The following is a 13,867-nucleotide window of genomic DNA, read 5'->3' as shown; positions in this document are numbered from 1 at the left end:
TAACAGGGTGACAAGCCCCTAGACACCGGCAGGCCGTGTGTTTGCCTAGAGGCCGACCAGGGGCAAATCGGGGGATTAGGATGGGGCAGGATCTGCATAGTGGGAGGGTTCTCAGCCTTCCCAGTCTCCAGAGCAGGGCCTGGTGCCAGGGCATTGGAATTCTATCTGGCTTAGCCTTAGGATGTGATGGAACATGGACAACCTGTCAGGAGTCCCAGTGTAAAGCCCCTGGAATGGAGAACCTGAGGGCCAGAGCAGATAAAGTAGTCCAATTTCTCCTTAACAGATGAGGAAACTGAGGTCTAGAATGGTGGCATCCTGTAATTGGCAAATAGGCTACATTTGGGAATACATTTCTAGTAATACTCCTTGTACCTCCTGCTGAATGTGTTTAGCCTGGCAGGAAGGCCCTCCGGCAAAGACAGATGTAAAATCCTATCTCTTTAGTAACCCAGTCCTTTGGAACCTGCCTCATCCTCCAGGCCTGTTCAGATTTTGTCTTCTGTGTGTGCACTAGGGCCCCAGTTCCTCACCTACAGATTAAGCACTGAAAGAACAGCTCCCATAGCTCTGGCTCCTGTGAGGATCCAGCGCTGCAACCCGCATCCACTCCAGTTTAGGGCTTCCCGCCTTGCTGTATGATCCTAGGTGGAGGCAAGCAGAGAGACACTAACCGCTCCTTAGTCTAGTCAGGACTCCCCTGGGAGGCAAGTGGCTTGTAAGCCTAGGGACAGACAGCTCCCTGAATCTCCCCTCAGCTCTGCAGTCCACCACTTTCTCTTTCACTCTGAGACCTTCGATTGGGTAACTCACACCAGTCTGACTTCTTTATCTGTGCCGCCCCCCCCCTCCTGCCTTCCCCTCTCAGGAGAGAAACAGCTGCTCCACAACTGTTGTCACTCAAACAACAACTGGTACAAAACTGCACTCAAACATCAGCAGAGCCCTATCCCAAGATGGGAACCCAGGAGTCTCTCTCCACACCCAACTTCTGCAGTCTAGGAAAAGTGTGAGCGTGAGCACGCACGAATAGCTGTAAGACTGGGACATGGCCAGGTAGAAAGAACCCTAGAAAAGTCAGAAGTAGTTGTTTCTATTGCCCCCCTCAAGGATGGCCAGCCATTATCAGGTTCAAGTAATTTTGCGAAAATTTGGCATTCACCCTGTTTCTTGCACTTGCCTTTAAAGGGACAGTATTGCTCCTCGTCTGACTCCTTGGTTCCCCTTTGATCACCTCAAAATTGTAAAACAATTTCTAAAACATGTTAGAGCAGAGTGAAGCAGTGTATAAACAAGTGCGAGCTGCCTTGCTTTTCCCAGGTCTCCTCCAGCATTACCCAGTCCTGAGTACACCACAGGAACTCCGGATTACGCATCTGGAACAGAACCCTAGGGTCAAGATGAGTCACCCCAAACCCCGGGATTCCTGTCTGAAAACCAGGCAGTGTGTGTGTGTGTGTGTGTGTGTGTGTGTGTGTGTGTGTTTGGTTGTTCCTGCGGTGGAATTCTCTTCTCATTCCCAAACTCCCGCTCCCAGTACCCCAACTCCTGCGCTCGCTTCTCCAAGCCCCAAAAAGGAAATGGAAGCTGGGCGGCTGAGAGCTAAACAGCGTTTGTTCTCCAATGCCTCAGTTTCCCTGAGGTCCAGGAAAGGAGAGAATTCCTGTCCTAGAGAGAAGGGGAGAGTCTGACAGAGTCTCATTCCTTCATTCCTCATCTGGGTGCTTTGAGAAGAGGGAAACTCTCCCGCCACGTTCAGAGCGGCACTCTGGGCCAGGAGTGCGGGGCGGGGACTGGAACTGGTGCGCGGCAGCGACTCTAGTTTCCTGCCCTGCTAGTGGCCGTCCTGGTGGAGGTGGGGGTCTGGAGGGAGGCGGATTAAGCCCTTAATTACGGCGTGATCCGAATGGCACCTGCTTTCCGCCCGCCCAGTTCCCAAGGGACTATGGCACTGGGGGGTGGAGAGAAGAACCATCGAAGGAGGACAGCACGCGGAAGCGAGGCAGGTACCCAGGCAAGCCGGCTGGACAGAGGCACCGGCACCGTGGCTGCGGCAGAGCGCAGAGGCTGTGGAGGGGCTTCTCAGCCCACGGGTCCCAGACCCAGGGGCTGGGCTCCGAGCCCCCCACCCCGGTCCCAGCCGGGTCGCGCCATGCTGCGCTACCTGCTCAAAACACTACTGCAGATGAACTTGTTCGCTGACTCACTGGCGGGGGACATCTCCAACTCCAGCGAGCTGCTCTTCAGCTTCAACTCCTCGCTGGCAGCGCTCAATCCTAGCCTGCTGCCTCCTGGAGACCCCTCTCTCAATGGTGAGACTGCCAGGTGGGGACGTCGCTTACGGGGATGGGGGGGGGTGAGAGGGCTGCGGGGAGGAGAAAGCCAAAGCGCTCTTGTACTGAAGAGCGGGACCCAGTGGTTCCTACCATGGTCCTTCTGGGAACGGAGTCTCAGAGGAACACCCACCCGAACGGCAGGCGGGGAGGTGGAAGGGGTATCTGCGAGAGGCCGGCGAGAAGACAGCTGCTGAGTCCTACTCTGCCCACCTCTCCTGCTGCCCACCACGCCCGCCCCAGGTGCAGAGAACCTTGGCTGGTGATGGGCAAGTCCCAAGCCAAGAAAGGAGGGTAAAGAGGGGTCGTTTGCGGGCCTGGGCTAAGCGCGCCACTAGGTGATTCACGCAGGTAGCAGGTGTCCCTTCAGGACCCAAAGTTTTCCAAGGACTCACTCAGAACAAGGGTGAAAAAGCCCAAATGTTGGAGGTGTTTGCTGCGAAGAAGACAGAGACAGCGATCATTTCGAGGAAACTTAGAGCTAAGTTTGCATCAGCAGTGAGACTCACAACTGCTCCACCCTGGCAGAGCAGCGGCGAGCCTGCAGTGCCAGCGGCGAGATCTTTACCTCTAATTACAGTGATTAATAAATGACTAAGACAGCGCTTTCTCCCTTAGCGCAGCAGGGAGGCAGTAGGAGTTAGCGGCAGCAGACCCAGCGAGAGGCCCGATTGCGCCCCCTGCCCACAGCATCCGGAACTCCATCACTCAGCGGTGCCTTGGCGAGGGTGGGGGTGGGGGTAGGTTCTAGTCAGGTGCTCTCCCTCGCCTACACTCCCTCCGTCTCTACTAGGGACCCAAAGATGGCTAGAAAGGAGATTCTCTCGCGCTCTCTCCTCTCTCTGAGGGGAGTACTCAGGTGCTGGGGAGGAGCCCCAGAGCCCTATTTGCATGGCCATTAGCTATTCATTAGGCTGCTGTGGAAACATCTCCAGAGACCAGGAATGGCACAGAAGAAATTCCAGGGACAGGGAGCCTGCAGCTGTGTCTAGAGGAATTAAGGGGAAAGGGTGGACTCAGTAGAGTGTGGTATGTATGTATGGAGTTTGAAGAAGATGGGAAATGAGTTGGGAGCCTTCAATCTCCTGATCCTTGAGGATTCCCAGGAGGTTAAGCACAGAGTCATTTTCACTGGTGTCCCAGAGTCACACTTCCCTTGCTTAGCACACTTTTAAGGTGTTTTCAACAGATGTCTTTTCATGTAAGAAGCTTGAAAAGTCAGTGAGGTATGTAGAGAAGATGTTTGTTGATCACCATATACTGCCACAAAGGAAGTATATGGAGAGTGAAGGCTATTCCAATGATCACAAAAGCAGCATAGAGCAATATCTTGGCAATAACAAACCTAAATTTGCTTCCATTAACCCGAGAAGAGATATGTGAAGTCGGGGGAAATACTGGAACTGGCTTGACTCTCGTGCAGGTAGAGACTGTAAGTGTGCTAGAGTGGAGAAACAGTTCGATAGTGGTAGACTCACCATAGTTATGAGCTTTACATCCACTATGGTTTTTGGATTCCCATATTTCAGATAAACTAAACTCAGAGAAGCTTACGCATTTTGGTTTTTGAGACAGAGACTAGCTGTGTAACCCAGACAACCTCTGAACTTCTGATCTTTCTGCCTCCACCTCCAAGTGCTGGGATTACAGGCAATGGGCCACCACTAGGCTGAACTTAAATGATTTTCCCAAGTTATTACAGTTAGGAAGTGTGAAAGTGTGAGGTTTCAGCTATAGATTTTTCAAAGTCAAAACCTGGACTCTAGGTACTCATAGGTGGCTCACCATGGAGTGATTTCAAATCAGGACTGGGATGTGACGGTGAAGAGATGCGTGAGCAGTAGAGATTTCATCTGGAAGGGGGAAGATTCAGTAAATTATTTCCTTCCCCAAGTAGGAAAAAAAATTATCTTAACCCAAACAGTTAAATGAACTCAACTAGGGCAGGGCCACAAGCAACAACCTGCCACCTGACCAGCTTTGTCTACACCAGAACTTCTAAAAGGAAGGGTAGAAAACCAAATCTAGCCGCCCACAGGACTTAGAAGCTACAGGTCCCAGAGGATTTTAGAACAGGGTAGGAGGGATGGGGGTGGGGGGAGGCACAGAACAGATGCACGAGTAGTCCCTGGTTATTTAAGGACACCAGACTGCACGAGGCTGCAGCGGCGCCTACTGACAGACATGGGTCACATATTCTTTGCCTAGGTTGGGACGGAGACCTGAGTATTTAACCAGTGCGGATGGGATGGGGGGACAGGTATTGTGGGTGCAGATGACACCTGGATCCCAATCCATGAGGCAGAAAACAGGTTTCTGGGTGTCTGTAGGCCAACTGAGAGGCAGAGGCAGAGTCTGCAGATCGACTGATTCAAATGAACAAGATGGAAGAGGAATTTGTTTTCTACTGTTCTTCTCTGCCTTTCTTAGCTACACCAACTAGTAAAACAATTTGTTGAAAACTGCATCTCTCAGGAAAGGGAGCATCATTCACATTTCCAGTACAGTCACATTTCCCTTAAAATAAAGGACCCCATTGTTCATTTTACCTCTGGGGCCAGGGATTAAGGCAGAGGTGAACAATCAAGTGTCTGGTAAAGTACCGCCGGCCTGGTTGTTCACTGAGCAAAGATTATAAGCAAACCAGTGTGAGTGGGTGAAATGCAGAAGGCTAGAAGCCCAGGTTCCCCACCAAACTCAGTCATTCCCCTCATAAATTTGTGGGGAGGTAGAGATCTTAAGGAGACCCAGAAAATGTCCTAGGAGTTCGTGCCCTGATTCCTCTATTGAGGACCTTTCTGCAGGCATTTCTGTTCTAGTCTAAGAACCTGAAAAGAGATACAAGAGCCTACAGAGAGGGAGGACCGGCAGGTGGGGACTGCAGATCTAGGAGTGGAAGCATGGGAGATGAGCCAACCAGAGGGTTTTTCTTCCTCTGGAGCCTTGATCTCTCTCCCAGCTTCCTTATCTGAACTCTGCTACCCGTTCCTCCAGGGTCAAGAATTGAGCCAGAGGACGCCATGCCGCGCATTGTGGAGCAGCCACCGGATCTGCTGGTTTCCCGAGGCGAGCCGGCCACGCTGCCCTGTCGCGCTGAAGGCCGTCCCCGCCCTAACATCGAGTGGTACAAGAATGGAGCGCGAGTGGCCACTGCGCGGGAGGATCCCCGTGCACACCGCCTGCTGCTGCCCAGCGGCGCCCTCTTCTTCCCGCGCATCGTGCACGGGCGCCGCTCCAGGCCGGATGAGGGCGTCTACACGTGTGTGGCGCGCAACTACCTAGGAGCAGCAGCTAGCAGAAACGCCTCTCTGGAAGTGGCCGGTGAGAGCCCGGCTGTAAGGCGGTCACTTCTAGAGTGTGTTAGGGGTGAGAAGTCAGTACGGCCCACAGAGTCAGCCTCGGGGGTCTCAGCCCGCTCCGATTTTTTTTTTTTTTTTTTCTTTTTTGCCTTTAATGTCCATACCTTGGCCATTGAAGAGGAAGTAGGTTTGACTTCAGTGGGCTGGTTCTGAACGTGGTCTGAACACCGGTCTGCTGAGGTCCATCTTCCCTGAAGACATTTGCCTCCTGTTCTCATCCAGTTATGTCACGCCATGCCGTGCATTCTCCTGACTTTTCTCCGTAAACGCCCCTTTTCTCTTTGCAGTCCTTCGCGATGATTTCCGCCAGTCACCTGGAAACCTGGTGGTGGCGATGGGGGAGCCAGCAGTAATGGAGTGTGTGCCCCCTAAAGGCCACCCAGAGCCTTTGGTGACCTGGAAGAAGGGCAGTGCAAAGCTTAAACAAGAGGAAGGAAGGATCACGGTGAGAGAGAGGAGAGAGAGAGAAAGGAGAGAGAGAGAGAGAGAGAGAGAGAGAGAGAGAGAGAGAGAGAGAGAGAAAATGTCCGTGTGTAGGCTATGGGTCTAAGATATCTCAAAGGAGGAAATCCTGAATCTGACACCTGGGAATAATGTCTTGGTGTTATAAGGTGCAAGAGTTGAGGTTAGCGTATCAGGTGATCAGAAGCTGAGATTCAGCCATCAAGCAAAGAAAAAGGAGGATAGAGTGGAACTGGGGTAATAAAGGTGATGCCCCTTGATGCCCCATGATGCCTCAGGGACTCCATATCTGACGTAGGAATCAACCTCACTGGTCTTCATCAGCTTGCTATGAGAACCAAATCAACTTTACACACATGTGCATGCGCAAACACACACACACACACACACACACACACACACACACACTGATGACTACAAAGGACCAACATTACTCCTTATTATTCTGCAGATACGTGGAGGGAAGCTGATGATGTCACATACACTCAAGAGTGATGCCGGGATGTATATGTGTGTGGCCTCCAACATGGCAGGAGAACGAGAGAGTGGGGCAGCTGAACTTGTGGTACTGGGTAGGCACTGGACACTTTGGAGTTATAGGAATGGGTAGCCCAGGAAGTAAGTAGCTGTGCAGACCCCCTGATGGTTTGATGATGGTTCCACTCTGTAGAGCGTCCCTCATTTCTACGTAGACCAGTAAACCAGGTTGTCCTTGCTGATGCCCCCGTGAATTTCCTATGTGAGGTGCAGGGGGATCCCCAGCCTCATCTACACTGGCGCAAGGAGGACGGGGAACTGCCCACTGGCAGGTGAGAAGCCCCTCCCTCTGTCTGTAGGGGGACCCAAGGAACTCAAGAGCCTACCCTGCCCTAGAAAGCTGGGCAGCAGACAATCTGTCACCTGAGCACACAGAGAAATCTGTCTCCCAGAACCTGTCCTAGCCTATCTCACATTGTGGGTACCAGCTTCTGTACCTGTTGAGTCCTGCCTTCCCTATCTTGACCCTGGTGTTTGACCTGGGGGAGAGAGAAAGAGTTTGTAGCTGTGGCCAACCCAGCCTGGGGTGGGGAGTGGAGCAGGTATGAGATTCGGAGTGACCACAGTCTTTGGATCGGGCACGTGAGTTCTGAAGATGAGGGGACTTACACCTGCGTGGCAGAGAACAGCGTGGGTCGCGTGGAGGCATCTGGATCCCTCAGTGTTCATGGTGAGGGTTTTACTTGGGGCAGCCTGCAGCAGGGGTGATGTGAGGGAAGGTATCAGAGAAGAACTGGGGGGAAAAGACAGAGTAGGAGGTGTGGGTAGGTCAGTTAAGACTTCTGGAAGGAGAGAGAAGGGAAAGCCAAAGAGGCTTGAGCGAGAGATGGATGTCTGCACTTATTAAGCCAAGCTTGGACAAACTCCCACTAAGTCCCTGCTCCTTCATCTCTCTCTCCTTCCCAGTTCCACCCCAGTTTGTGATTCGGCCCCAGGACCAGACAGTAGCTCCTGGAGAAAACGTGTCTTTCCAGTGTGAGACCAAAGGAAACCCTCCACCTGCCATCTTCTGGCAGAAGGAGGGGAGTCAAGTAGGTGGTCCTCCTCAAGGCCCCACCCACCAGTTTTCTTCTGGATCTTTGCCTCCACTTTCCGCAAACTTTTCTCTGGGTCTCCTGTTTTGGTACTCCACCTTCACTCTTGCAGATTATTTGGGAGGATTAAATAAGATGATGAATATAGGTACCTATGACCCAGAACATTTGGACACTTTGAAAGAGAATCAATGTTGCAGCAATATGTTTAGGCAGTACAGAACAGTCCAGGGTGGTAATTCTTAAGACAATTTTATGTGTTGGCCAAAAATGTCTTCAGAGTATAGAAATCTAACTAGTTTTCTCCTCCCCTAGACCCTCTGAACCTTGACTTTTGGACATGAATACTGCTGTGGAAACCAAGTATTGAATAAATTATAGCTGCTTAGGGTAGATTACTTGCTCTGACTATTTATAGATCCCTCCACTAGGGGGAGCTCTCAGCCATCGCCTGTCTACCTAGTGAACAAATCCTAGCTCTCTCCACCAGAACTGGTTATAACCTGAGTAACTTTCTCTGAAGAAGAGTGGGAAAATGGTGGTGATAGGAGGGGGTAGGAGGAAGTGTCAGTGTTAGAGGCTCAGGCTTGTCTGCTTGTCCTGAGACTCAAACCCTACCTTCCATATGTCTTTCTAAAGTAAAATGTTAAAACCAGAATATATTTAACACTTACCAGTGTTGTAGAAAACTTTCATATGATTCCTTCAGTTAATCCTCCTGAGTTGACTGCTAACCTTTAAGAGTAAAGATTTGGAAAATTGGGGTTCATAAAGGTGTAATAACTCAGAGGTTTTATTTTGGTGGTTATTGGTTGGTTCATTTTTTTGAGCCATGGCTGGCCTCAAATTTGGGATCCTCCTGCCTTAGCTCAGGATTCTATTGCTGAGTTTCTCAACTAGTTAGTCACAGAGCTTGGATGTAGATCCCAAATCTAATAAACGTGCATTGTTTTTTATGAGTTGGCCTAACTAGTTTGGCCAGGGTCATGTCAATGACTGGGGGCAGAGTGTAAGTTAGAACTTTAGGGATTGTCTCAGCATATGCAGAGCTCTCTAGACACTGCTTATTCCTTAGCTTGCTTCCTTGCTCTGTCCCAGGTTCTGCTTTTCCCAAGTCAGTCACTTCAGCCCACGGGGCACCTTTCAGTTTCTCCAAGAGGCCAACTCAACATCACCAAAGTACAGAGTGGGGATGCTGGCTACTATGTATGCCAGGCTGTCAGTGTGGCAGGCAGCATCCTGACCAAAGCCCTGTTGGAGATAAAAGGAGGTATTTGCCCATGGAGAGAGGGCTGGGCCCATGGTCTTCAAAGACATGGTTTAAAGAGATCTATTTCCCTTAAAAGCTGTTCAATGTGTCTGAAAGGGGAGGGGCATGTTCCTAAGGGAGGTCCTCAGAAACCAGCAGCAGAATGGTCCCAGGCAGAGACTGCAGATGATTATCAAAGCCCCCATGGATCACAGGGAGGGAGGAATGATGGAGCAAACAAGGAAGAAGGACAAGGGACTGGTTTCCTGACCCTAGACTCTTCCCCTGAGATGCCCAAGTTCTTCCTCTCTCAGCCTCCTTGGATGGGCTGCCTCCCATCATCCTCCAGGGACCAGTCAATCAGACACTGGCACTTGGCTCTTCTGTGTGGCTGCCATGCAGAGTGACTGGGAACCCTCAGCCCAGTGTCCAATGGAAGAAGGATGAGAAGTGGCTGCTGGGGGATGACCTCCAGTTCAACCTTATGGACAATGGCACTCTGTACATCACCAGTGTGAAGGTGAGTGCCACCCCCCTGGAACTCTTGTAATTGAGAATGACTACCTGGTCCACATTCCAACTCTAGGAAGCATCAATTAGACATCTAACCCATTTCTACCCCTCTGCTTGCTCAGTCTTCCTAAAGTGTCCAGCATCTTCCTTACCCTTCTCTTACCTGCCTCTCCAACCCCTCACTCTACCTTGCTGCACTCCCAGTGTGCCAGTACTCTGCCCTCTCCTACAGGAGATGGACATGGGTTTCTACAGCTGTGTGGCCAAGAGTTCCATAGGGGAGGCCACATGGAGTGGCTGGCTTAGGAAGCGGGGTAAGTTTATCCTTCATTCCTTTGTTTGCTAGCAGGTTTGTCCAAATCTGCTTCAAAGATAGTCAATTATCTCCCAAGCCCCAGGGATAATTTTATCTTCTGAAGTCCATGTCCATGGTGGTGGGGATGAGGAGGACAGAATGGTGCACTGGGGTGGCTGATGTGACTCTGGGTTAGTATACTATGTTGCCCTATAACCATCATCATTATTATAGCTCTACAGCTCCCTTTCTCTAGGGAGGAAGGAGATTACAAATTCCCTTCCCCCTCCGTCTACTTAATGATTATCTATCACTGCAGAAGATTGGGGACCATCACCAGGTCCCTCCTCAGAACCCAGTACCCCTCCAGGACCTCCCTCTCAGCCAGTAGTCACTGAAATAACCAAGAACAGCATCACCTTGACCTGGAAGCCCAATCCACAGGCTAGGGCCACAGCCACCTCTTATATAATAGAAGCTTTCAGGTATTGAGACAGATTTTTTTTGGTGTGTGCATGTATGTGTGCATGTATGTTTACCAGTATTTATGCACATATGTGCATGTGTATATGAAAGCTACAGCTCAACATTAAGTGACTTTCCCCAAGGTCTTTGAGGCAGGATCTCTCTCTCTCTGGCTCACCAAATGGCTAGACTGGCTAATCAGTGAACTCTGGGGATGTGTAATCCCAAGTGCTAGGGTTAAAGATGCATGGCACCACACCTGGGTTTTATGTCGGGTGCTTGGGATCTGAACTCAGGTCATTATTCTTTGCTGCCTGAGCCATCTCCCCACCCATGGAGACAATTTTGAGTACAAACCTGGACAGTTAAAAAGGGGATCTAACCAGGTACAATGGCCCATGCCTCTAATCCCAGCACTCAGGAGGTAGAGGCAGATGGCTCTCAGTGAGATCAAGGCCAGCCAGTCTACATAGTATTTTCCAGGCCAGCTGGGGCTTCAAGGAGACTTTGTCTCAAAAGAACAGGAAAAAAAAAAAAAAAGAGAGAGGATCCTATGTCCTTCATGTTTTTACTGTTTTGGAGAGTGATGCTCTAGTTCCCCTCTCCCAAGATAAGGAAGTATTAGGGTTTCATAGAGAATGGAAAAGAGGTAGAAAAGTTAGGGATTCCTGGCTTAGTCCTGTCACCTCATTCCTGTTGTAGCCAAGCAGCAGGCAACACATGGCGGACAGTGGCTGATGGTGTACAGCTGGAAACACACACTGTCAGTGGTCTGCAGCCCAATACCATCTACCTGTTCCTTGTGCGAGCTGTTGGAGCCTGGGGACTCAGTGAACCCAGCCCTGTCTCTGAGCCTGTCCGCACTCAGGGTAAGGTCAGAGGCCCTGAGCTTATGGGTATGACACATGACAACATACCCTTTCCCTAAATCATGAACCACTGGAAGCTCATGAGATTCTCTTTTGATTTGTGAGAACTGTACTGCTGACCCAGCCTAAAACAGGAAAATTCTCTCTCATAGAGGGCCCAAGAGAAGAAGAGAAGACAGAGAGTGTGATATTCTTTCATTTCACTAGTTCCCTCACTGCTGAGCCTCTTAGTCATATGTAATACAGACTGTTAAGACTAGCAGGGACTTGGAGGATCTAGTACATGTTAGGGACAGGGAGTTGAGACCTTTAAAGAATGCATATGGGAGTTAGAAAGAACACTCACATTAGCTGCTTCCCCAGATCACCTCGGCAAATGATTCCCCTGACTCGGATGAGCTGTGCTGCATTGAATGGTACAGTCTGTGAGGCAGGTAGAGGTAGGACACAAACAGAGCTTCAGTCTAGTCTTCTTGCCTTTGGTGGCCACTGCTGAGTGACTGCTTTGGTCAGCAGATGGCAGCCTATCTAGGCCAGCGGAGGACCCATGGAGAGGCCAGCAGGGACTGGCTGAAGTGGTTGTGCGAATGCAGGAGCCCATAGTCCTTGGACCCCGAACCCTGCAGGTGTCCTGGACAGTGAGTGTGGTGTAGGGGTAAAGTTAAGGGAGGGGATGATGATGGAGGACAGAAGAGCATCTGAGGAGTCTGGAAAAGTGGGAGGTGAGTGGCTGGGGAAGGTGGCATGAGTGGAGGAGTGGCTGAGCCTGGAGATCCTGTGTGATTCCAGCCTCCCCTGCCCCTGTACACCTTGTCTTGTCTCCTGCAGGTGCATGGCCCAGTCCAACTGGTGCAGGGCTTCCGTGTGTCTTGGAGGATAGCAGGCCTTGACCAGGGAAGCTGGACAGTGCTGGACCTGCAGACTCCACACAAACAAAGTACTGTGCTAAGAGGACTCCCCCCAGGGACCCAAATCCAGATCAAAGTGCAAGCCCAAGGCCAGGAGGGGCTGGGGACTGAAAGCCCTTTTGTGACCAGGAGCATTCCTGAGGAGGGTAAGGAAGGCCACAGAGCCCATGTATAGACTGGAGAGGATGGAAATTTGGAGAGCAAGGGTGGGAAAGGAGGATGCTTCTCTGTTCCCTAATGTAAGAACAGGGAGAGTGAAGCTCGGGGCAATTTGCAATGACTACCTGTGTCCTTCTCACCATGCTCCACCCTGGGCTAGCCCCCAGTGGCCCCCCTCAGGGAGTGGCTGTGGCCTTGGGGGGCGATGGCAACAGCAGTATCACTGTATCCTGGGAGCCTCCACTTCCTTCCCTGCAAAATGGGGTCATCACTGAATACCAGGTATGTTTGACAGGGGGTGAGAAGGCTGGAGGCGGAGAGTTAGGGGTCACCTAGTGATTAGGATTAAGGTGGGGGCACCTAGGACTGATCTGGGGTTGGGGAGAGAGGTTGGAGTGTTGTCTCTAGACTGATTATGCCTGGCTGAGCTCCACCTACTTATTCAGTGGACCCTTAAGTTTCTCGGTGGGACCAAAATCCCATTCTCGACTACACCGAGGTCCTGCCCTCCTAGATCTGGTGCCTGGGCAACGAAAGCCGCTTCCACCTCAACCGATCTGCAGCAGGCTGGGCACGCTCGGCGACATTCCCGGGACTGCTGCCGGGCCTGCTCTATCGAACTCAGGTGGCCGCAGCCACCAGCGCTGGCGTGGGCGTAGCCAGTGCTCCGGTTCCGGTGCAGCTGCGTGAGTCTGGAGGTGGGCGTGGGAGAGCAGGGCTAGGAAACCTGGGGCAACACCAGGACACCTGAGCTTGGGGGTCCAGAATGGCGCTTTCCGAGGCCCCGGGTTTCGGGTTCCTCCTCCCCTCATCCCTCTGACCTCCACAGCGTCCCGGCCTGCAGCAGAGTCGGGGCCGGAGGTGCGTGCGGGGCTGGCGGAGCGGCTAGCTAGGGTGCTGCGGAAGCCGGCTTTCCTGGCAGGCAGCGGCGCGGCCTGCGGGGCTCTGCTGCTCGGGCTCTGCGCCGCCCTCTATCGGCGCCGGAAGCAACGCAAAGAACTCAGTCACTACACTGGTGAGAGCTGGGCCTGGGGCCCGCGAGCCTGGCGCGAGAGGGGCAGGGGGCGGGGCCTGGGGAGGGGCCACATTAGGAGCACAGTCTAAACGGGTGGGTGGCGCTAGGTGGCGCTAGGGGCTAGATTGGACCGAGATGGGCCAGGATCCTTGTTTGGACTAACGAGTTAGATCTGACACTTGGACGCATGCACTGCAGCTAAACCTTAGTAAACAGGAAAGTCTTTTTTTCGGAGCTGGGGAGGGGGCGGGGTCTGATCAAAGGGGTGTGGCCAGGATTGCAAACAGTAAATTGTGAGGCGGGTCCTGGATGGGAAGACTGGCTCTCTGAAAGGGGACCTGAATTCAGCTACCCTTAGTAAGGGTGTACAGAGATGCTGAAGTCTCCAAGGTCAGCGATTTCAAAGCTTGACCACATGTAGAAATCACTTGGGGAGCTTTAGAAAAATTGTGAGACCTAAGTCAGGTATGGTGGCGCCCTCCCATTATCCCAGACTTGGGGGCGGGGCAGAGGCAGGATAATCAGGAGTTCAAGGCCATCCTTGGCTATGTAGAGAGGTCAAGGCCAGCGTGGGCTACAGAAGACCTTGTCTCAAAAAAAAAAAAAAAACTTAGGCCCCACCCGGGGGATTTGTATTAAAATGGGCAGGAAATCAGCCTGGCGAGAACC

At 51.8% G+C, this 13,867-nt stretch overlaps 1 protein-coding gene across 4 annotated transcripts in view; it reads left to right on the top strand.

Moving 5' to 3' along the window:
* The first annotated feature begins 1,636 nt into the window (after positions 1-1,636).
* Robo3 (roundabout guidance receptor 3) overlaps positions 1,637-13,867 on the top strand; it is a 16,828-nt gene continuing 4,597 nt past the window's right edge. For 2 of the 4 annotated variants that reach the window (XM_029564533.1, XM_029564517.1), the window contains exons 1-17: positions 1,639-2,312; positions 5,328-5,654; positions 5,980-6,137; positions 6,606-6,726; positions 6,825-6,963; positions 7,234-7,361; positions 7,598-7,722; positions 8,824-8,995; positions 9,289-9,494; positions 9,720-9,801; positions 10,102-10,267; positions 10,950-11,116; positions 11,633-11,754; positions 11,945-12,170; positions 12,344-12,465; positions 12,698-12,869; positions 13,013-13,198. In XM_029564533.1, coding sequence (XP_029420393.1) covers positions 1,907-2,312; positions 5,328-5,654; positions 5,980-6,137; positions 6,606-6,726; positions 6,825-6,963; positions 7,234-7,361; positions 7,598-7,722; positions 8,824-8,995; positions 9,289-9,494; positions 9,720-9,801; positions 10,102-10,267; positions 10,950-11,116; positions 11,633-11,754; positions 11,945-12,170; positions 12,344-12,465; positions 12,698-12,869; positions 13,013-13,198 — 3,025 coding nt within the window. In that variant the 5' untranslated portion in view covers positions 1,639-1,906. Of the gene's footprint in view, positions 2,313-5,327; positions 5,655-5,979; positions 6,138-6,605; positions 6,727-6,824; positions 6,964-7,233; positions 7,362-7,597; positions 7,723-8,823; positions 8,996-9,288; positions 9,495-9,719; positions 9,802-10,101; positions 10,268-10,949; positions 11,117-11,632; positions 11,755-11,944; positions 12,171-12,343; positions 12,466-12,697; positions 12,870-13,012; positions 13,199-13,867 lie in introns of all 4 variants that reach the window. The other 2 variants (XM_008835041.2, XM_029564522.1) reach the window with 2 other exon arrangements.

Source organism: Nannospalax galili, unplaced genomic scaffold (assembly GCF_000622305.1).
Source record: "Nannospalax galili isolate Female #2095 unplaced genomic scaffold, S.galili_v1.0 scaffold690, whole genome shotgun sequence".
Lineage (NCBI taxonomy): Eukaryota > Metazoa > Chordata > Mammalia > Rodentia > Spalacidae > Nannospalax > Nannospalax galili.
Note: the sequence above shows the minus strand (reverse complement) of the source record. Positions and strands in the feature narration are given on the sequence as shown.